The sequence below is a fragment of the Thermobia domestica genome, chromosome 14, assembly GCF_964235325.1.
Source record: "Thermobia domestica chromosome 14, izTheDome1.hap1.1, whole genome shotgun sequence".
NCBI classification, from domain to species: Eukaryota; Metazoa; Arthropoda; class Insecta; order Zygentoma; family Lepismatidae; genus Thermobia; species Thermobia domestica.
In genome coordinates, this window is record NC_137467.1 from 180,462,291 (window position 1) to 180,486,930 (window position 24,640).

General features: G+C 37.9%; 1 protein-coding gene across 1 annotated transcript; it reads left to right on the forward strand.

The window, feature by feature from the left end:
- Positions 1-18,142: 18,142 nt before the first annotated feature.
- Positions 18,143-23,389, forward strand: LOC145670134 (uncharacterized). Its single transcript, XM_081738506.1, has 2 exons — positions 18,143-19,405; positions 23,375-23,389. The coding sequence occupies exons 1-2, from the start codon at positions 18,143-18,145 to the stop codon at positions 23,387-23,389; spliced, it is 1,278 nt and encodes a 425-aa protein (XP_081594632.1).
- Positions 23,390-24,640: the final 1,251 nt, after the last annotated feature.

Consider the following 24,640-nt stretch of genomic DNA (forward strand, 5'->3'; position numbering starts at 1 on the left):
TTGAGTGAAAGTCTAAAATTTAACTCAAAAAGTGGAATTTCCGAAAGGGTTAGAAACATCACGTGAATCAGGTGGTAGTGGTGCATCTCAGAACAAAATGAGTTCTTTGTTTCACATTGTTAAACATTGGGATATTTCCAAATTATAGGGGTCTACTGTTCTAACTAGAAGGGATAAATTTATTAGTTCCAGTTCCAATTGACAGATGGAATCTACTCTCGAAATACAGATTGAATATACATATTTAAAAAATTTGGCTATCATACACTTTTCGCTCTATGAAAATATATAATTAAACTGAAAGGAACAGATTTCAGCTGCAGTGGGGCCACGATTATTCGAGCTAATGTTGTCTTGATTTGCTTCGGACAATACAGACTTCTTGAGAAAGGAAAAACAGTACTGTACGTACAGTAGTAAAGGGTGAGGCACAGTAGGCCTACACGAGTAACAACCAGGGGCGGATCCGGGGGGGGGGGCAATCCCCCCCCCAGAAGAGGAAACTTTCTTATTTTATATATATAAATAAAACCCATCCCAAAGTTTAGAGCCCTTAAAAGTAACAGTATGACAACCCCTCCCCTCCAGAAGTCGGTCCTGGATCCGCCCCTGGTAACAACTAAGCAGGTCTATATTTTGTACTGCACCTTCAATCATTGTAACATAAATTGAAAAGTAATAATAATAAAACACAGAAAATGAACGAGATGAAAACTCACAGTATTTTTCAAAATTACATCATAAAATAGTCCTCAAGTTTCCAAGATGATTGTTGACAGCAGTACACACGGCTGCAGACCTATTCTATTACTACACGCGGGGGCGTGAATGTTTCTAAGTGAGATGGCTAGATTTTCCGAAGACGTCGAGAGCAGCTCGATAGCCGTGCGTTTTAGAACGTTATGGTAGTGATCTGTGGGTGGGGCATTCGAGCCTTCCAAGATTTTTTTCGTATTTTTATTAGTTAATACCAATTACCGCGTCGCCTTGGCCTCTACTCATACACTGCAACGTGTGTCATTTAAAACGCGGGCATTTCTTTCTACGTGTGCTTACGTTTCTAGGACCAGCTCGGTTAACCTGGAACTCAGGTAATCGGACTCTTACTTCCTGTTTCAATAGAGCGTTAGAGATATTATTGAATCTTATTTTGGGGAGAGCAGTGGTGGTGATAACGGTCTCACAGATCGACGATGCGGGAAGGACGGGGAACACTCAGTGATTGGTTTCGTACTATGCTGATAGAGAACCTTTCTCTACCTAAAATTGAAGCACTTATGGCCAATCCTACCATCTTCTGATATCTGTCTGATGTAAATATCCTCCTGACATTTTTCCGATAAGTGTTCTACAATGTCCTGATGACAATCAGGTGGCTGATAAACCCTATCAGCTGGTTGGTACTTTGACAGGAAGTTCAGTTGCCTGTTAACAGCTATCAGCTACTTGTTAGTTGTCGTGTAGTGAATCATGGACGAAATCGAACAACTGTTGATGGTGTCCGAGGACGAAGAGGAGATTGTTCAATATATAGCGAGGCCTAGAAGACCATTTTAGCTCGAATATATGCCAATTTATAACGATAAGTAGTACCCGTTGGCTACAAGTGCCCGCACATAAGCGCCATGTAATTTGTGTAGTTAAAAGATGAAGAAATATATTCTATATAAAATATAGAGTTTAATTATTGAAATTGAAAGATATATAATAACATATCTAAATTATTAATCTAATTTACATATTTTTAGAGGTGAAATATCAAATAAATGAATTAATTAAAAGCTCAGATTGTGTTATTACGTGTAGTATTATAAAATGGAGTGTAATATATAACGAAATTAACGTTATAAATTTTAGTAATGCTTCTTAGGTTGTAAGGACGAACAGCAATATTTCTATGTATATAGTACCAATGCATATGTAAGTGTAGCCTAAAAAGTGTTTATTACTTAAGTTTGTGTTTGCCTTTACGATAGTGTACCCCTAGACAATAACGTGCATAACAAAAAATACCGGTACTCATTTCTGTTTCCCATGTTTTCAATAGGATAATTTGAACAAACATACTGAAAACGCACTTGACGTTTCAATTGATTTCAGTATGAGCAATAGAAAACCAACCAATCAAATGGCCCGTTAAAACCTTGATTCGGGTTAACTATCTGACAGAGTATATATCATGCACAGTATATTGTAGAACGAACCACGGGTTAAAGTAACTGACAACTTCCTGATATCTAATTCTGACTGATAGTAATCAGAAAGAATATCAGGATATTGTAGGACTGGCCCTTAAAGGATAAAGTCATGTTACATTTTTCGAAGAAAAAAAAAAGAGCTGGTGGTACGTAAGAGTGTTATATGCTATTCTTGCTGTACAACACCCGATTTAAGTGATTCCTCATCTGAATAAAGAGACTGAAAAATGATTAAGAGGTATGTTACACAGACAAACAAGTTTGTTTGTGGAAGGTGTCATGTAACGAATGTGTGCTCATAGTACCTTTATCCACTTAAATGCAATGCAAACCTAGGTAAGTTCGTCATGGTATTGACGAAGTGTTTTTTTCTTTTTTTTCAAAAGAGTCTCCAATGCCTTTTCATAAAAATAGAGAAAACTTTAATCCAAAAAGCATTATCTACTTGAGATAAATATAACAACATTTTATAAAGGCAACCAAGAAAGTTCTGTCGCTTTTTGTGGAGGTCGTGTGTTCAATTGGCCCTCACACCGTGAGTTGAATGCGAATGGAAATAAGTCGAAGGTCAGTTAGTGGTGTGGTTATATCGAACATATTACCTGGTTACACTGTGAAGTTTCGTAAAGACAGAGTGAACATGGGACCTCTACAGAGCGTCATAAGGACGTGTCTGCTGTACGAGTTCAAACTAGGGTCAAACGGCGCTGCAGCGGCCGGAAGATATGTCAGGCCTTTGGTGAGGATGTCGTCACTATGCGGACAGTGCAGCGGTAGTTTAACAAGCTTAAGGGCTGTGACGAAACACTCGAAGACGCACCACGTGCCGGAAGACCAACACATGTACAAAATGAAGATCTTCAGGCAGCAATTGAGGCGAACAGTGGCCAGACATGTGAGGAACTGGGACTACAATTCAGTGTGAGTGCAGAAACCATTCGGCAGCACCTCCATCAACTTGGGAAGCACTACAAGTTGAATCGATGGGTCCCACATGATTCGACTCCGGGCCAGAAGTCAACGCGAGCAGGCACCTGTATTTCCTTGGTGTCACGTCTAAGGAAGGAGCCATTTCTGGACAGGGTGTTTACATGTGATGAGAAGTGAGTCCTGTACGAAGCTCCACGGCGCCGTCGTCATTGGTTAGAATCCCATGAACCGGTTCCAAAACATCCGAAACCAGCACTGCACCAGAAGAAGGACCTCCTGTATTTTTGGTGGATGGATCGCGGCATCATGCACCGGGAACTGCTATCAACTGGTCAGAGTATTAATGCAACTGTGTACTGTCAGCAGTTGAGCCGTGTTGAAGAAAAATTCAAAACTCGGGTGTCAGCACTTCTTAATCGCAAAGGAGCCCTCCTGTTACAGGACAACGCTAAGCTCTACGTGGCTTGGATGGCCCGGGACACCATTCTACGCTGTAGTTGGGAAACACTATTGCATTCGCCATACTCCTCGGACATTGCATCGTGCGAATATCACCTGTTCCATTTCTTGTAGAATCACCTTAGAGGACGCCAGTTCAAATCCCTAGTAGAAGCGCAAAATGCACTTGATACCCTCTTCGTTTCACGTCCATGAAGTTCTACCGCGATGGAATCCATGGTCTTCCAGAACGTTGACAGAAGGTCGTCGATGCTGATGGGAACTATTTTTGATCTTGCAGGTACGTCTCAAGTGACATATCGATGTTCGCAGGTGGTGGGTGAAAAAGCAACAGAACTGTTTCCTTTATAATACTATACATCTAACAAATTAAGCAGAAAAACAAAGAAGAGTGAAATAATATGCACGGATGACATAAACTAAGTCAACCAATACAAAAAACAACACTTAGTTTGTTTTATCTTCGTTGAAACTCAGTTCTCTGATTGTCACCGAAGTTAAAAAACCTAAGCTTTATTTTCTTTTCGGTAGTTGTTGGTTTACTTGGTGTCATTCGTAAATATTGTTTTACTCTCTTCGACAACAATAGAGAGAAAGTATGGAATTTTGAAACTAGCTCGTGCTATTGTTCAACAATAGGAAAGTAACAAGTTCAACGGTGCACAAGATGACAGAGGTGAATCATCAAACAAACCCATGACAAATGAAGTCTCATTTGGTAGAAAGGAAGAAGCAAATAAAACCTAAAGTGATTATAAGTGTGGGATAAGTGATTGTGAGGGAGGTGTGTTCTCTGAGGGAACCTCGAAGTGCACCACTTTTTTCAATGATTGGTAGGAAAATATTTGAGCTCAGTGTTAACGAATGCAGCAGATGTGTTTGTGAGCCTATCATTATGAAAGAACCGTTTTCAGACTAAGAAAAACGCGATGAGAATAAGCCATTGATCAATGAAAAACTACACTGTTCGCATAAGCATGTTGTAGAGCTGAAGGAGGAGAAAAAGCAAGTTTTTAAGAAACTATTACAACTTGTTCCCAACGAGTATCATTGGTACTAAGAACATATTGTGAATGATGATTGAAATTAGTGTTAAACGTACCTGATGATTTTTTTTTTAATGTTTAACACGTTGTTCTGTATTAGGTGACGTACTTTGTTTTATTTTATTATACTCCAAGCCGTGTAGACATTAGAATGTGCATGTGCTCATCATAACTTTATTCATACCACCTAAACTTTTTTTCGATATATAATACCGTTTATACTGTTAGCAGATGAAAGGGATATCTACACAATTTCTTTTCTTGGGGGGAAGGGGGGGGAATGGAACACTTGAAAGTGAGAGGCCTTAGCAAGAATTTTCATGCATATAGCTACAAGAAAAGTCATATATGTAATACAGAGATGCAAATAAGAAAAAAAAAAAAAAAAAACTAGCCCAAGAAAAAACGGAGTATGTTTAGTGCAAGGGGTCCAGAAGCACGTAAAAACAAAAAAATTACAGGAGAAATGAACGATACAAGTACTTAGACGTAACATAACGTAACCAAATCTAACCTAACCTAACGTAAACTAACCTAAGCTAACCTGAACTAACCTAAACTAACCTAAGATTAGTAGAAATAAGCGAAATTCTATCTTTTTTTGGAAAATTATGCGGGACTTCTACACTAATTTAACATAAGATAAACTAACCTAACTTAGCCTAAACTAACCTACCCTAACTTAAACTAACCTAATCTACTCTAAACTAACCGAATGTGAACAGAAATTACCAAAATTGTAACATTTTTTAGAGAAAAGAGCTGGACCCCTTCTGCTAAACATAGGCCGAAAAAACTACTACCTCACACCCTACAATAGAAACCATTTACTTACCTTCGGTATGATATTAAATACTCGCCCGCACCGATGAACCACTCGCCCCGGGAAGTGGTTATTTGCATCCCTGATGTGATATGTGTATTTATCCAATAAAAATGCAATCATAAAAATTTTGACCTCAATTTTGTCGAAATGTACAATTTATCCTGTAAGCGCTTCAATTGTTACACACTTTTAATATAAGTTAGATGTGGAACTTGAGACTTTAACGAAATATCATATTCAACGCAGAAGATAAAAATTGTATACTATTGTAAGAACTTTTAAAATTCGCCATACACCGTACTAGAGATACCCATCAGTATAGGAAAAACGACTCTCGCAAGAGTTTGCTTAAAGATTTCGCTTTCGTGATTTTCTTAAACAAAGTTATTAACAACTTAGAAATTAGTCGGAGTTGACAAATATAATACGTCTATAATATAATAATAAATAGAATAGTATCAGCAGTGCCCCCGGAACATTGTTTCTGAAAGAAACATTGCATATTGGAAAAGGACCTTGAGAAAGACTGTTCAGCATGTAGAGAAATAACCCGCCGTTGTATGTCTCCTTGTACAAAGAATATGAGTAGATGGTTCATAGTATTGTCCGAGTTATCAAAGATACAATATGGCTATATTCAGATAATGAAAAACATAATCAAATAGTACATGTAATATACCGTAGATGCCTATGATTACAACCCATATGTTCATCTTAAAAAACCAATAGGTGGTTAACATTCAAAATTAATGTTTACAATCTCATATAAAAGGAAAGCATGTTGTATGGATGTCCACACAGTTCCCTACTCCCGAAAGAAGGCCTATCAGATTATGGTTTGTTTGATATGTGGTAAAAACAATGAGTGTTAAATGATTGTTGCCAGTTAGTGACAATAGTGCAGCCATATGCGGAGTTCCTGTAGGATCTGCAGCAGACTCTGACGGCTTTGAAACAGAATCGCTTTGTAGAATCCGCGCAAACACAATATCTGAAAACGAGGAAAGCACAGTTAAAAGATGATGAATGGATAATACTTTGCGACTTTTCGAAGAACTTCACATTTATACTACATGACGAGATTTAGGCCTACCACTGGGGCAAGCAAGCAACTGTTTATCCCTTTGTGACGTTTCCGAGGTATTGATGGCCCCCTGGAACATAAAAATATATGTGTCATCAGCAATTCCTTGGAACACTACCACTGCTGTGTACACATTCCAGAAGAAAGGCCTACAGCTTTTGAAACAGCATCTACAGGAAGTTGTGTACTTCACAGATGGCACCGCTGGCCAGTATAAAAAAAAAAAAAAAAACAATCATCAGCCTTCTGCATAATAAGGAAGACTTCAACGTGGAGGTAGATGACATTTCTTTTCCACTGCACACGGGAAGGGGGCCATGTGATGGTGTCAGGTGGGATTGTAAAGAGATATGTAGCTAAGGTATCGTTACAACGAGTGGATGTTCCCATTCAGACAGCTCAGGAGATGTTCAGATATTTGCATGGAGAACATCTGTGGAATACAGTTTATTTGTATGTCTGGTATGGAGATAGACGAACAAGAGGTACAGCTTCAGAACAGTTATGCTTCCGCTGTGGCTGTGAAGAACACGACAATACCACTGTTTCATTCCGGCAGCCAGTAACCAGTTACGGATTCAGCTTGTTTCCAACAGCAGGGAGTTCACAGTTGTCCAAGTATCCAAACATTCCTCGACTGGCGTAACGGCCACAGAACATCTTAAGGTTGGTGAATATGTGACCTGTATTTACGATTCCAAATGGTGACTGGGTGTCATATACAAGCATTCAGAAGAACATTCAAATTACCATATCAAGTTCTTGCATTCCTCCGGTCCAGCAACCATATTCTCTGTGTCCAACACTGATTGTGTCTGCCTTCCTGAATCCCATACACTCACAACTCTGTTACCACTGCAACTAAACACTGCCACAGGCAGGGTTCACAATATCAATACTGACCTGTGTACTGCACTCACGCAACAACTGCAGGACAACAGTCGCAGTTGGACAAAGATATAATTCGTACGACATTAATTTTCGTTGCATTTAGTCACGAAATTATAATCTGTGTTGTTTGTTGATAACTCGGATAATACTGTGAACTACCAAATCAAATTCGTTGTGCAAGGAGACATACCGCGGTAGGTTATTTGCCTATATGCTGAACAATTTTCTTTAGGCCGCCCAAATATGGCCGACAACATTGAGTTAGAATAGCATCCATGCACAGGATGGGGCAACATACCACCAGCTGAAATATACACCGATGGTCTGAGGAAGGTCCAAGGTTATCAGTCACAAAATAAAGGTTAGTGGTTCTTTTCTCTTCTACTCCACAAAGATGACCTAACATGGTTCACTTTTGTGTTAATAACCTTTATTTTCGATCAGCCATTGTGGTGGCAACATTGGAGATATTGGTTTCTTACCTCTTTGTGTGTTCCCTTGTATTACTATGTGTACTGTGACAAAGTTTCATGTTCTTCGCATTCAGCAAACTGTAACTACAAATATTTTAATATATGCATGTTTGGAGCATTTTTCACGTGTTCAGTGCCCTCTATCTTGGAAACGGTGAACAATCAGCATCCGCCACTGGATTTCAGCACCTGTCTTAGTACCTCATAACATACAGTAAGACATCAGTACTTTGCACATCAGGGGTTCCTTTGCACAAAATATAAAAAGAGTTTCACAGTCCTCTGTCGACAAAACTATGAACAGTAAAGAGGAAGTTTCAACTGCCACCGTAAGATAGAACATTTAGCTGTATTTTGGCTATAATGTTGGTGGTTAACATCAGTTCTAATTACCGGGAGGATTCGTTGTTTTAGAGGTATGGAAAGCAGTCACTGTAAAGGCCGACAAAATTTGAAAGTTATACAAGAATTTCGGTCAATGTTAAGTCAGTTTCACAGAATACTATTGTCTATAATGGGACTTTGATGCAATAGTTGAAATTGAAATGTGAAACGTTTTAAAGTCACAAAATAGGTAAAACTGGAAGAAGGCGGTTTCAGCCTCTAATCGGAGTTACTTTGCACAGGTCAAAAATACCTCTTAGATAGGAAATTATTACTACTGGAACCTCGTGGATTCTAAATTTAGGTAGATGCTGGAATGAATTTCTTGTTGGAAAATAATTTATGAACAGTGGCGGATCCAGAAGATAGTTTGAGGGAGGCTTCACTCACAAAGGCTTCGTTTATATATACAGGGTTTTCTTAAAGTCTGGACGGATTTAATTTGCTTATAATTTTCATAAAAATGTTCATAATGAAATCAAATAAAGTGCAAACGGTAGCGGAAGGATTAAATTTTTAGTTGGCAACACTGTTAGATAAGCGGCAACTCTGAACACGTTGAGAGAGGGAGAGGGAGGGCAAGGGTCAGTTTCTTAAAAAAATTCCATCCATTGTTGTTTTCATTGTTGTTTCAATGTTGACTGTTAAAAGTAAGTTGTAAGCTGTATTGGTGTGTGTGTCTTTTAAAGAAATAAATAAATGAAAAACTCCTCTGAGAAGACTATTTTTTACCGTATCAAAGATGGCGTCGGTGAAAGAGAAAGCGCAATGTGTTCTGTGGTACGCAGAGCTAAAATCACCAATTCTGGTGTGTCGAAAGTTCACCAAAGAGTTCAAAAAGCCGGCATCGACTGAGAGTGCAATCCGAAAGTGGCATGCTAAGTTCTTGGAGACAGGAAGCGTCCTGGACCATCCTCGAAGTGGGAGGCCGCAGGCCTTCTGGTACCGGCACAGGAACCACGTTCTGATGGCTCACCACATGTCCCACAAAAATGCCAACTGAGGAATAGAAAAATCCCCGTTAAGTGATTTGCCTTGGTTGCTGTATACACAGAGAAAAATCCGTTCTCCGGACAGCGGTATATTCTACAAATATACGGTATCCTCTTGCTTACTATAGAAATCAGTACGGAGCATACGTTATCCGTATGCTACATAGGCACTGCCCTTAGATGTTACACCATGCCGTTGCAGGATGTCTGACATCTAACAGTTTTCGGTATATCACATGCATATATTTATGTTACCTTCGACAGCTATATGTTATATACGTTCATTTGTATGTGAGATCCTGACCGAATATATTGTTTCATATGGAAAGTACATACAGATAGAACACATACAGAAAGTATTATAAAACATGCGTTTTCAGTTATGGGCCATTCCATCGTCACGGGCAGGACATTTACACTACATTTTTGATGCTTTAAAGTTGTATATTTCTAAAAGTACAACATAAATACTGCTAATTGTATGATATATGAGCAGTACAGACTTAGGAGTATATGTAGCTGATGTTTTCAGTATTTTTTTCTGTTTAGAGTAGAAAATATTAATTCCTAAACGTCTGTCACGGGTGGGGACAAAAAAGAGAAGTGACTTTCGACACACCAAGTGAATGTTACAAAACTCTGTGAATTTTTAGCGCAAAATGTTTTTATTCAAACGGAAATGTATAAATGATGAAATTTTTTAACAAACTTCACAAAATAGAAATTTGCCAAATATTTATTTAATGAATAAACTAAACTTTACTGTGTCACGGGCAGGACACATGGTTGTCACGGGCAGGACACCGTGTGAATCAACACACAACATCTCAATAAGAATGATTTCAAAAATGAAATAAAATCGAAAATAAGTTAATTTCTGCTGTTCTGTTATAGCATTTTACACAAATAATTATATTTACTTTACTTGAGGCTCGCTTTTATCACTTAAAAATAATAATATGCCGTACACTTATTTCTCACCACCTACACTTTAGGAAATGGTTTTATTTGCCCATTTACATCCACCTTGTAGGGAAATTCGTACAAAACACTGTCTAACAGTATATAAAATAGGTGCTGGTATCCAGTGCCCGTGCCCTGGAAAATCAACGCCCGGGGTGTGAGTATACGACGCGTCGCGACAGCGCCCCCGTAAATATGAGTGAGGTCGACAGACCAGCCGCAAAGCGTCACCATGGTTAGCGCGACGCGTAAGAAAATTTTTAAAAATATACCCTGCTTTTCCTTGATTTTGAGCACTTTTTAATAGTTTTCCTTCCATTATATATATATATATATATATATATATATATATATATATATATATATATATATATATATATATATATATATATATATATATATATATATATATATTGCGCCCCCTTACTTTGACGCACGGGGCCGTAATCACGCTCGCCCCTCCTTCCCCCCTCCCCGGGCACAGCACTGCTGGTATCAAAGGTATTATTTGATCGAAATGCACGTAAGACATCTTCAACAGTCTTGAAAATTTTACCGCAATCGCTTACGGTTTTCATACGAATTTCCTTGACTTCTTCGTCCTCTTCCACTGTGCTTTGTGCGATAGTTGCATGTCTATGTTTTCTTTTTCTGTCCACTAGAGAAAAATTCCATCAACAAAAATGTTTCTCGTGTTATATCTTTAACAACTGGTCTAACACAAGCCTTGTTAACATGCAAACCTAAGTCGTCGCTCAGGATAGCTTCGTGGCTTTCGGAATCATCATTTTCAGAATCTGAATATAAGTCTGTTAGAAATTTAAAGATTTTATACGGATGAAGCTCTAATTTAAAAGTTCGACGAACTACCAAATTTTCGCTGTCAAATTGCAGGAAAAATTGTTTTGATTGGGGACATTCAATTGACAAGAGCATTTTCCCGTCTTTTATTCAAAACATCTTTTTTTTTTTTCAATTTCTGCTGATGATAGTAGTAAAACAGATATATATTGAAACGAAGAGTTTAAAGCTGCTACGAAATCAGCAGCACATTCTACAATTACTTTCTTTTGTTTCACAAAGTTCCATACTGGCCGTTTTGAACGTGCTCCAATCCCATCTACTGCTCCCTTGAAACGAACAGAAAGGTGACGCTAATGATTTATATGACACTTGTTTTAAGTTAAAACATCATACTGACAGTAATACATAATCCTCTATTTAAGTAAATAATGTTCATGCTTAGAAAACTTTATTTTAGTACACATGGAATCATTTTCTATCATGAATAACCAATATACACAAACTATCCCACCAGTGGCATGCCCACTGTCACGGGCAGGACAAGTTTTCAAATTGAAATAAATCGAAATATATTGTTAGCATTAGTCCAAAATTTGGTAAATGTGAAGTACACGTGAAAATTGTTACTTCTACTAAGTACGAACCACATTCACAAATTTAGTAATTCAGTACAATAACTTTTGGTAGTTTTCTGTCACGGGCGGGACACTCAAGTTGACGTTTATATCTTTAATGATATTATAAACAATTTTTATCCTGTAAACACTATTTCAACTGCAGCTTGTAGCAAAAAGAAGCATCTTGGATAGCTAGAAGTTACTTCAGCCAAACATGCACAATATACCGTAAAATATTGCCGATAATAAGAATAAAAATATTCCTCGCAGCTGACATGTTCCAAATTCACAACTCAGACTTAAAATTTTACGTGAATTCTAAGTATAAATAAGTTTTTCTTTGTGAAAAAGTAAATTTCGTTCTATTTACTTCATATATACGTAAAAATACATTGGTTTTGACAGTTTTCGAAAATTTGGGTTCAGGCTCACTTTCGCGTGGAATGGCCCTTATACGCTTCCTGTTAGTTAAGTCCAAAAACTACAGGAATTACGCATATAAACTATCTTTTTAAGTACGCCACCTACAATTTTTCTTCTCAGTGTATGTCCAAGAATATCGTCTCAACTATACTCCAATTCATCGAATATAGATGGCCACTTCCAATATCATTTACCCTTTGCATTACTTGAACAAGTGCTCCATCTTGTGTAACTGCAAGAATTGTTTCAGAGGAAAGCTAATTCTCATATCTGAAAATAACATATTCAACCACTTCCGTTGCACACTATCCCATTCCTGTGGTGGTTCATGTCCACAGTATTCAGTTTACGATTCACATCCCTGTCATTTTCGCCAGTGGGAAGACATGGCCAATGATCTTTATTCCTACGAGTGAGGAATCACAAGGAATACTGCATCATCGTTACCGGATTCTGAATTGGTACTAATAATCCTGGGTGTACCAGCATTGGCATTGGCCAGTGGCAAGATCTGTGAATACAATGTTCTTTCCAGAAGGCAAATTCATTTCCTTTTCTTCTCTTGGTCGGGGCCTTTTTGCCGTGATATTATCTTCTTCCGTTTCAATTCTTTAAAAATATTCTCTACTACTGATGCCACACTTTCATTGCATTGCATTTGCATGCCTGCTTTCCTTGCTCGTTCCGTTCAAACTCTTCAAGATTTTATAAAAAATTCTTGGTCATATTTCGCATTTCTTGACGTCTGATTTCAAGTTTGTTTCCTTATGTGGTACAATTGCTAGCATCAATGCTTTGAGTATTGCAGGAATCAGGAACCGGTAATAATGATTTCCTATCTAAACGCTTACTTTGGACCGGTGCAAAGTAACCCCGATTTGAGGCTGAAACCGTCTTTTCCCAGATTTCTTCTTCTATATCTTTAAAAAGCTTCAAACTTCAATTTCAACTATTCCTTTAAAGCCCCATTATACAAAGTAGTAATCTAGGAAACCGACTTGCCTTGACAGAGTTTCTTGTAGGTGATGTGTTTCAAATATTTCCGAGCTTGACAGCAACTACTTTCTATACCTCTACAATAATAATAAAAAAAAACTCTGAGTAACTAGAACCGACGTCAACCGCCAACATTATGGCGAAAATACAGCTAGATGTTCCATTAAACAGCGAGACTTGAAGTTTTCGCTTTATAGTTCATGGTTTTAGCAATAAGGAACTTTGCAACCCTTTTCACGTTTGGTGCAAAATAACCACTGATGCTACAAAATAACTCCATCTTACGGTGTCCTTTGTTACTATAAGTGAACTCGGCGTCAATTTTGAATCTACGGTAGACTCCGAAACTCTAAGTTTCAATAACAGACGGATGTTTCGTAAATCCTGCGCTACCACTAGGACATTTTAAACTTCGAACGCCGGTATCAGGAACAGTACAATGAAAACATGACTGGGGACTACATCTGGTCCTTGGTTCGTGAGAGTGACGTACCACATAAATGTCAGTGTAGAAAATGCGCACAATTTCCAAAGTGGTTGTGTTCAAACTACGAAAATATTTTCAATTCAAACATTTATTGCAACGTAATAAACAACGATTTTCGTGTAAGCCACTCTCAGTAACAGCAGTTCTTACAGAAAATGAAGTTTAAATAATTCAATCTCTTTGAAAAACACCTATACAATACACATGTAAGGGGTCACTCCCGAAGGATTCGAGATCTGATAATTGTAGGGAAGTTTTCCAAAAATCCCGAAATTTACCTTTTAGGACACATCATTTAAGTGTACAGCTACTTGGTACTATTTGAAAGCCTGTTTTATTCTAGAGAGAAAGACGTATGAATAGTGATGGGCAGTGAGAATATTCCCGCTGGGAAGGAATTTTAAAAAATGGGAATATTCCCGTTTTTTCCCTGGCCTATAAATTCCCAGGAAGGAATTTATTTCCATTTCTCTACTTTATCTTCCAAATTATCAGAACAATATGACAAATTACTTTATTTTAATATATTATGATTTTCTTCTAGGTTTTAAATAATATGGAGGTTAAAAGCTTAAAAATTCTTTGACTGTACTTTATATAGGTAACTAATAATATGATATTTTAAGTTCCATTTCCATTTGCACTAAAAAGTAAGGTAATTGTAACAATAATACTAATATTGGAGGGCCAAAACTAGCAAAAAGAAGGATGATTTACGGAACAAATGAGTTGATAGTACTGTTCAAGTAGCTAGTCAAGAAACTATCGAACACAATTTTCTTTAGGGCTGTAGGGGATATGTACAAACCGTATAGATAAATGGAAGTGATTTATGTAAGAAAAGAAAGTGAATTTTTGGTAAGGAAGATAGAAAACAACGAGCCGTGAGGGGCTCTAACCCGTCTTCACTCGCTAACGCTCGCTCTGCAGTGCTGTCTGAATTTAATGTTGTTAACGTAATTTAACGTATGAAACCATAAAACAACCGCATCAGAATAGAACATCGCAAAAAAGTAGGTGCAAAAGCTGGCCCCCCAATGCTAAACAATAGCCAAAATTAGCAAAGTACTACGGTAATTTACAAATGATGAAAAGTAACCATTTTGTAAGGTAATGTAGAATTATGTAGAAATGGACATGAAGTACTACTAATAAACCCTGAACTACTGTTAGTAATAGACGTCGGTCTGTCACCTCTCTCTGACTCGAATTTCTGAAAACGTACTCGGACTTATCCTACATGTGAATTAATGCATGAAATTTCGAGAAATAGGTAGGAAGAAAGGTCGTGTATGGCAATGTTACGTGCTGAAATATAAAGATAAATCAGTATCTTGCAAATTTTGTGAACATAAATGCGTATGTGCAAACGTTGATAAATTGCTGAGACATGTATCTTACGGCAGTTACCCAATCTAATTTCTTCATAACATTTAAAAATTTAATATGTTTATAATATTAGTAGTGGAGTCAAGTATAGAAAATCCACTTACTTATATATTTAAACTGTTTAGCGGTGTAAAAACATGTGGATTTACTATCCATTTTTTCCACATATTTACTTTCATAGAGCATATTGTAAGTAAATATACATTTATGCGTATTATCTAAACATAATAAAATATTAATAAAGCAACATAGTACCGTTCAGAATATACATTTTAAAGAATCCCCTGGAGACAAGTGTAATAATATACTGTGATAGAAAACGAATTTAACTTCAAAATCTTAATATAGTTTTTTTATGATTGTACATAAATTCATGGAAAATTCCCATTTTGGGAATCTTCCCGGGAACATTCCCGAAAAATATCTTCCCGGGAATTTACTCTTTACTACGTATGAACCATGATTATTGGAATAATAGTGCTGGGGTAGTATAGAACTGGCAGAATCTTAAAAACCTTAGTGGGTGGTAATCGGAACTGTCCGAACAATCATATCCTCTTACTAGTGACATTGTAACTTAACTTATGTTCAACGACGTTGCCATACCTTTGGTCCCCATTACACTCTGATTAATGGCTTACACATGTGGGTTCTTTCTTCCTATATAGAGAAGGGGGAAATAAACAAACACTAACTTCTCTGCATATATAGATCATTCCTTCTCAATGGAAAAAGAAATATTCTGTTGAAAATAGGTTGAAAGTGAAAAATAACAAAGCAACATCCAGCACTCAGAGTTTCCAAACTACTTTTTTCTTTGCCAAAACATTTGAGACATTCCATTCCTTATTCATGTGACGGAGATGATCAGCATTTGCTCACCTCCTATTTTCGCCGAGAGCTGCCGTCCAGTTCGAATTTTGTTCCTCTCCAAAGGAAGAAGGAAGATTTTTCCACTCAAGGTGTCAAATAACAAAACAACACAAACCATTCGGAGTTTCTACGCTACTTTTTTTCTTTTTCGCCAAAAACCCTTCTCAAGTGACAGAGAGGAATACGCATTCCTCTGGTCGAGAATTGTCAGCTAACTAGAATTTCTTGGCAACACCAGATTTCGGAGAAAATATTTGTTTCACTACTTTGTAGTAGGAGGAGAAGGCTAATAGGTCAATTTTCCATTCCTGCCCCCAAGGTTTTTCATGTGTTTCAGAAAGTCTATCTACTTAACTAAAATACGCGTGAAATGCAGAAATTTAAAGGAGTTAAAAAGACAATAAGCCAATGTATTTACTACAAAGCCGAAGTCTGAAGTATATTAAAACCAGCTTCCATCATATTCGGCCACACTAAATTCGAAAATAATATATCTCACTGTCAGAGACAAAACAAAAGTTATATTTTGTTACATAGTGTAGGCCTAATCTAATTGAATATAGTTGTTCGGAGACGTCAATAGATGTCAGAATGGTCTGGTATGAAAATATTACATGAAACTTGCATAGGATTGCAGTAGAGATTTAAAAGATTGCCACATTCTAATTTCAAATATTAATGCAGACGGAAAACATTAAGTCTATGGTTACTGAACATTCATATGTTCGCTGATTTACGATATATATTACGTATGTACACAGTAATTACATTACATTTAGGCACTCAAATTTCGTCCTAGGGTTTTTTACATCGACATACTGAATGAAGAGGCCTAACGTCTCTTATGTGAGTTAATGTGCGAGCGAGGATCAAGTGTTGCAATACGCATTTGTGAGCAAAGCACACATACTTCTTCACTTTCGGAGGGCAGCTTGCTTTTTGAACCTCATCTTATCATTCTTTCTTTCATCTTCATCTTCATTTGGGCTTCGGCCCTAGACTACGTACCTACGATGGCGGACTCAGGCAACACCACTGGACAGACGAATCTTGGCAGACATTGTGGCTTACCATCTTTATCTCCTTCAATTCCCAGCACTTCAGTAGCACAACCAGCCACTCGCACTCGGCATTTTTATTGGGGCCATGAACCGATCAGTGCATCTAGAGATAGGCATCCATCAAGCGAATCTACACAATCCGCGAAACGCATCCGGTCTCGCTCACCAATAACATCCATGGATATCGAGGTTGAACGACAAAATTCTGGTGTATCTTCTGCAGTTTCATCAAATCACGCTTCTCTTTTCCATTTCATACTTACTGATTATGACACAAAGTACACAAACCCTAAAATGATATTTCTACAAATTGCTAAGTATGTTCCTCGGGTTCGAGATACCCTAGTACAAATTGTTAGAACCAAAAATGGCTACATCTTAAAATCGAATGATCCAAATTTTGGAATTACAATCCGTAATAAAGCTTCTTATGAAATTTTTGGTAAGAACGCGAAACTCACTAAACTCACGGACAAGCGACCGAAACAACAGCCACCTCCTAGAAAACCTCCGTTCCTGTCGGTAGTCATAAGGGGTGTCTCTCCTGATCTAACTGACGCCGAAATTCAAGAGGAATTAGCACAAGAAGGCATTTCAGTGGACAAATGTATTCGCATTCGCAATAATATTGATCCTACATATATGGTAAGAGTTCTATCGCAGCGGCAAGATACTATCGACTATCTTCTCAGATTTGGAGCACCTATCTATAAGAAAATTCATCGCGTCGAACCATCTAAAACTCAGGGTCCGCTACCAATCCGGTGCGAAAAGTGTCAGCTGTACAACGACCACACTACAGGCAATTGTCGTAATCAACCTAAATGTGGTTACTGCTCCGGCCTTGATGAAACCAAAACTTGCCCCAACTTAAAAGGACCACCTAAATGCAATACATGTGCCAGTGGGCTTCACCCCACATATAGCTATCGGTGTAAGGCTAAACCAGCACCTACGCCTGAGCATCCAGAACTTACTGTTCCATTAAAAACAGCAGACAAAACTACACCACCTACTCAATCAGTATTACCCTCGCTCACAGTTGAAGAACTCATACGCTATGTTAGTCTAGTGTTGCAAAACATATTTCCGTTTCAGCGAGCTCATGTCATACAACATATCATTTCTGCAGCCAAATCGCTTTTTAACATTAATCTTCATGCCACTTATTCTAATAATTATGTTCATTTTCATATTGGATCGCTGGAAACAACGGTTTAAAACCTTATACACCGTCTTCTTCATAATGTGGATTAGTTTTTTATTTGTCAATATTCGATCCTTTAAGCAACATAAACTATTACTTGAAACTCTGTTATTAGAGGAGCATATTAGTGCTTTTGCTCTTAATGAAACCGCCTTGAAGCCGAATGTATGTGCTCGTATTCCTGGATATCAATTACAACGCTGCGACTTTCAAGATCAAGCTGCTCGTGCCCAAGGGGGAGTTGCAATCGGATATTTTCCAAAATATCCAGTTCGGACATATACTCCGCAAGCTTTAGGGCATCTCCCGGAATACCTGTTAGTCACTTTATACTTTCCATCGATCATAATCAATTTCAGTACGATATACATTCGACCACGACAACCTATACCATTAGAATATTTCCGTTACATAGCCACTAACCATCGGAATATTCTAATCATGGCGGATATTAATATTCATAGTCGTACTGATCGCGAAAAAACAGAGTTTCACGAGTACATAACTAATAATCTTCAGCTTTATCTTCATGTTCTTCCTGCACATACCAGACCTATCAGCCAGACTACACCAGATGTCGTCATCACCTCTATCAATCTTCTTAATGACTGTCAGCTTGCAGTTCTAGATTCCATCGGAAGTGATCACCATCCAGTTAAATTAACATTAACTCGAGGAAAACCCCCACGTCCTATACTTAAACCTCGTAGGGTTCCGAGGTATGATAAGGCGAACTGGGCTCATTTTCGGGAAGACCTGGAACATTCACTTTCTAGCATTACGCCTCCAAATACTGAAACCGAACTTACTACCTGTCTTACAGCTATTACTACGGCTATTCAAACCAGTGCCCATCAGAATATCCCGATGCAACAAGTGCATTCCCACAAACCGGCTTTACAACCGACATATCTTACGCTCATCCAGAAAGCCCGACAGCATCTTCGAGAATATTATCGAACCGGGAATGAAGCATGTCTTCATCAACATCGCCAATGGCAAAGAGCTGTTCATAACTATCTTGTCGCTTATAAACGCCGTAATTGGATCAAGACCTGTAACACTTTATCCGAGGAAGCACACCCTTCTCGCTACTGGAAGCGATTTCATCAACTTACTGGCAAGACTACCACGATAACCTACCCGTTAGTTGCAGATGACATTCCTCTGTTTTCTGACGAAGAAAAAGCCAACGTCTTTGCTACACAACTACAGACCGTTTTTACGCCAACAGCTACCTCTAAACGTTCTGAACGGAAAGATCTGTCTTGTATTCCTGCACTACAACCTTCCACAGAACATGTAATTGACCCGGAACACCCACTCACTGCACCTATTACTACCAACGAAATCCAATTGGCTCTAAAACGGAAAAGGAACACAGCACCTGGGATTGACAACATCTCTTATAGACACATCAAAGAAGCACCATACTCATTTCTCCTGATACTGACAACAATATATAATTTCATACTTCAAACTGGATTCTATCCTTCTGAGTGGAAAGTCTCTAAAATTTGTATGTTTCCAAAACCAAATAAGCCTGCCCATTCTGTTTGCTCTTACAGACCAATCCAACTCACATCAGTATTCAGCAAGATTCTGGAAAAAATTCTTGTCTCTCGACTTCATAAGTATCTTGAATCTACTATTCTACTGCCTATCCACCAAGCAGGTTTTCGGCCTCGTTTCTCCATAAATGACCAGCTTCTTCGTCTCAGCACCATAATTACAAATCAGTTTAACAAAGGGTTTCCATCATGCCTCATTCTTATGGATTTGGAAAAGGCTTTCGATAAGGTATGGCACTATGGTCTTATTACAAAACTACAGTCATTCAAACTTCCCACATGCTATCTCAGGCTTATTTACTCGTTCATTACAAATCGCATTGCATATGTCACAGTTGGCAAAGCACTCTCCTGGCCAATATTTCCGCTTACTGGAGTTCCACAGGGTCGGCTCTAAGTCCATTATTGTATATTCTTTATGCTTCTGACATTCCAACAGTACCACGTAATGTATTTACTTTCCAATATGCAGACGACACAGCTTTTCTTGCACTTGGTAACACTATCCATCAAATCAGCGCTGTACTACAGGCAACTCTGGATAATTTCATCAATTGGTGCAAGAAATGGCATTTAACCATTAACAACGACAAAACGCAAGCACTGGTTTTCATACCACCTCATAGACGTTCCAGAGTCTACCGTAACCCGAAACTGCTACGAACAACAGTTGATGGATACCAAATACGCACTACCAGCACTGCTACGTACTTGGGCGTTGTTTTTGATTCCAAACTAACTTGGAGTGCACACCTGCAAAAACTCAAAACTAAGGCGACTACTCGTTTAAATCTTCTACGTCGTCTCACGGGCACTACGTGGGGCCTCAAACCCGATGTTCTACTCCATACTTACAAGATGTTTCTCCGTCCTATTCTCAACCTTTGGACATACTGCCTGGTGCAATGCATCTGTTTCCTTCTACGAAAAACTTTGTATATTGGAGCGTCACGCTATTCGTCTAGCCCACCGACTTAAACTTCCGTATCCTACGTGGCTCACGTATCAATACATCAACTTTCCAAAGATCACAGATCATATTGCACAACTTCGTAATCGGTACATTACATCTCGCATAGAAACGGGTCATCCACTTTTCTTTAATATTCTTCGAACGGATGCTCTCACTGATGCCGCATATCGTTACAAGCATATCCCTTTGAATATACTAATTTCATTATATGTCCGCCATGCAAACCTCACAGTAGCAGAACGCGACATCAATGCCATTTATATCATTCATGCTCATATTCCTCATGTTTTTCCATCTTAGCACAGACATCCTCACAACTAACTAGGGCTTCCCCCTATGTTCATTAGTCCCGAGTCGCCCCGGGACAGAAGATTTAACCTACATCTGTCTTACTAACTTCTTTGTGTTTGTGATGTGATGGCACTTCATCTCATATTACATCATCATTATCTTTTGTTTTGCTCACCGCCACAATTATCGCACAGTTCTGTCTTATCGCACATTTGCACTTATTTATCAATTTATATTTCATTCTTTATCTTATAATACAGTGTTTATCCTTTTCTTATCTTATATTTAAAATTCTTTATATTTCACTTTTCGCACCTCCATTTCACAGCCTGTTCTTGTGTACTTTATAATAAAGGTATGTTTAATTAACATAAATTATGGAAAATAAAATGATGATATAACCTCTTTTCTCAACCGATGACATTACCCAAACTTCCCTTAGCCCAACAAATTATTTTCCAAATTGTATTTTTGTTTAGAGAACCGCATGCCAAAGAGAGGGCGTAACCCTCTGAGAGGCTGGAGAAGTAATAAAGTTTTTGAAAACCATCATCCTTATAAGAAGCCATTTCTCTCTTCTCCTTTAAAAAAAAAGTTTTACAATTCGTGTTTGATAATACTTCATTTTTATATAACTTTGTTATTTTTGAAAAGCAATGGATTTAAGTCCTAGCTTTCATAATAATTTTTAACTTGTTTTAGCTGTAATATTGCAGTATGTGAGTTGACAATGCAAACTACCATAAGCTATCCAATCCATTTAAAAATAAAATAAGAACACTTCGAAAATCTAACTTCCATATTCATCATCGATTGTCTACTAATATACTAGTACAAAACACGAAAGTCTTACGTCAGTGATGTTCTTGTCCTCCCCGCCAAGCGAAGTCCGAAATGACGCCCCTGTATATGACTTGAATTCAGGGCCGTCATTTAGGGCAGTGGTTCTCAAATTTTCCGATAACGCGGATCCCCTGTTCATTCGTTAATTGCAACCACAACATTACTCATTACGCATTTCCAGTTAGATGGAGCTGGGTCCTTCAGCTGTACTTGGCTGCAGCTACTTTCAATGCTCAACCTTTGTACTTTTAGTATTTTAGTAGTTGTGGTTGCAATTGAGATCAGCTATCTGAGCCTTACAAAGGGAAAAGGCATATTGTCTTGTACTTAATTTGGATTACCCTTGGTCACTGAATCAAAGTTGTAGTGAAAGCTTCATACATATTGCAGTGATAAACTATCAGTCATGTGGAATTGCTGTAAATAATACACGTCAGTGCAGTAGTATATAAGAACATTCTATACTGAATCTTTTAATCTTACCGAAACAGCATAATCCTGAACTAAATTACATTCCAGTAAGGATGAGTGTTTCTTCAAAGATGGCTCGAGTGCAAAACCGCGAACTTTAATTTTGTATCCTAAGGCCGATTTGTTTTACAGTCTTTTAATTAGCTGCACACACAACTAGTGGGAGAGGGAGAGGGAACCTGTAACTGCTTCTTGGATAGATATTAACACCTGTCATAACTTCGTACTGGCTAGCGATGTCCAATTCATATAAGGCGTCAACGTGTTATGTTTTCAATTTATAAACTGTATGTAGGATTTACGATGGTGGATTTCATTGTTCTGTGTCCTCTCAAATTTCTCCTCGCTTTTATTACTCCCTTATATTGTTTCTTTGATTATATTTTGCAGTATTTGACATTTATAGAAGGGGTTTCCACACTTTTGGACCACCCTGTATATATAACTGCATGTATTGCAACAGGGGTTCTTTGAATCACTCTCGCAGTACTTGCAATCGATTTAGAAAGGACAATTACGTATAGAAAGACAGAGAGACGTCCATCAACTTCAATACTTTTGGAATAAACTATGTATTTTTATCCGTTTTTTTTTTTTTTTTTTTTTTTTTTGAAGTTTCCGACCACTGTGCGCCGCCTCAGAATTTCATGCTTTTCAAGTGGTGGAAAGCTTCCACCAATTCCAGATTTCTTTTTTCTTTTTTTTTTTTTTTTTAAGAAGAAGTAGTAAATGTTAGTCATTTCTGTGCTTATAAACATCAAGCCTTCTCCCCTCAATTCTAGGATTTCTATAGAAACGATGAGAAATCCCTTCTAAAATATGTTCCTAGCTCCGCCACTGGCAGTATTTCTTGACTCAAATTGGTTTCCGTGTGCTATGTGAGTATGAAGAGTTGTCTGAAAAGGCTCTCCAACATTTGATGCCTTTCCTTACCACTTACTTATGTGAGCAGACCTTTTCTGCTCTTAGCAGTATTAAAACCTAAAAGAGAAATCGTCTTAATGTGACAAAAAGTATTCCTGATTTCAATGCAATTATAGGAAAAACACAAAGAATTTCATTCCTCACATTAGTGACCCCACATTTAACATGTTTATCAAGTGGATTTAATTTTTTTTTCAGGATTTTCTGTCTTGAAAGTTACTCTGCCTTATGCAGAGTAGTTTTGACGTATCGTTAGCGTCATACTAAAGGGCTGACTACTGCAGGAAGCATATGTTAGTCGAACTCTTTAGTATGGTACTAATCACTCGTCAGAACGACTCTACATAAGTCCCATTGTATTTTCAAATAAAATTTCGTTCACTAGGAAACAATCATGTAGTATAAATTACTTATTGCATTATTTTTCTTGATCCTTTACTTGTTAATGGTATTTCTAATCAGTATATTTTTAATACCTTGTGAAATTTCAGATAGCATTGCAAGGAGGTCCGCAGATCACTTCCCGGATAAACAGGGGGTCCGCAGATCACTTAACGAATGAACAGGGGATCCGCGTTATCGGAAAATTTGAGAACCACTGCCCTAAATGACGGCTCTGAATTCAAGTCATATACAGGGGTCTCATTTCGGACTTCGCTTGGCGGGGAGGACAAGAACATCACTGACGTAAGACTTTCGTGTTTTATACTAGTATATTAGTAGACAATCGATGATGAATATGGAAGTTAGATTTTCGAAGTGTTCTTATTTTATTTTTAAATGGATTGGATAGCTTATGGTGGTTTGCATTGTCAACTCATATACTGCAATATCAGTGGTGCCCACCCCCCCTTATGTCCATGACGCACCCCCCCCCAATTGTCTATCCGTAGGTGTTCTTCCATGAAAAAATCTTCTTTTCGATTAATTTTACCCCCCCCCATCAAACATATTTATATAGATTTTTAACCCCCCCCCAAATATTTCAATGACGCAGTTTGCGTCATAGCCCCCCCTTGTGGGCACCCCTGGCAATATTACAGCCAGGGCTGCCAACTAAGTAGCTGATAATTATTGTGCATGATGGTCATAATTATGGTATTAGTAGGGGACATATGTATGTTTTGCCCCACTTTCCCCCCTTCCACCCCCCTAACTATCAAAAAAATTATGAAGCCACCACTGACCATTGTACTTTAACACAGAAGGATACCCCAAAGTGAGATTGAATATGCTTTTTATGACATTTAAAATCATAAAAACTTACATCTAAAACTTATAACTAACTTACATCTAAAATTACATTACACTACACTACTTATAAGTACACTTTTATTCTATCCCATAATGCCCCCAAGCTAATGTATTTACCCCATCCCGTAATATGTATCTTTTATCATCTGATGAATCTAGTGCCAGCTTATGAACGGTTATGCTATATATATCGTGCTTATAACTTCTAAT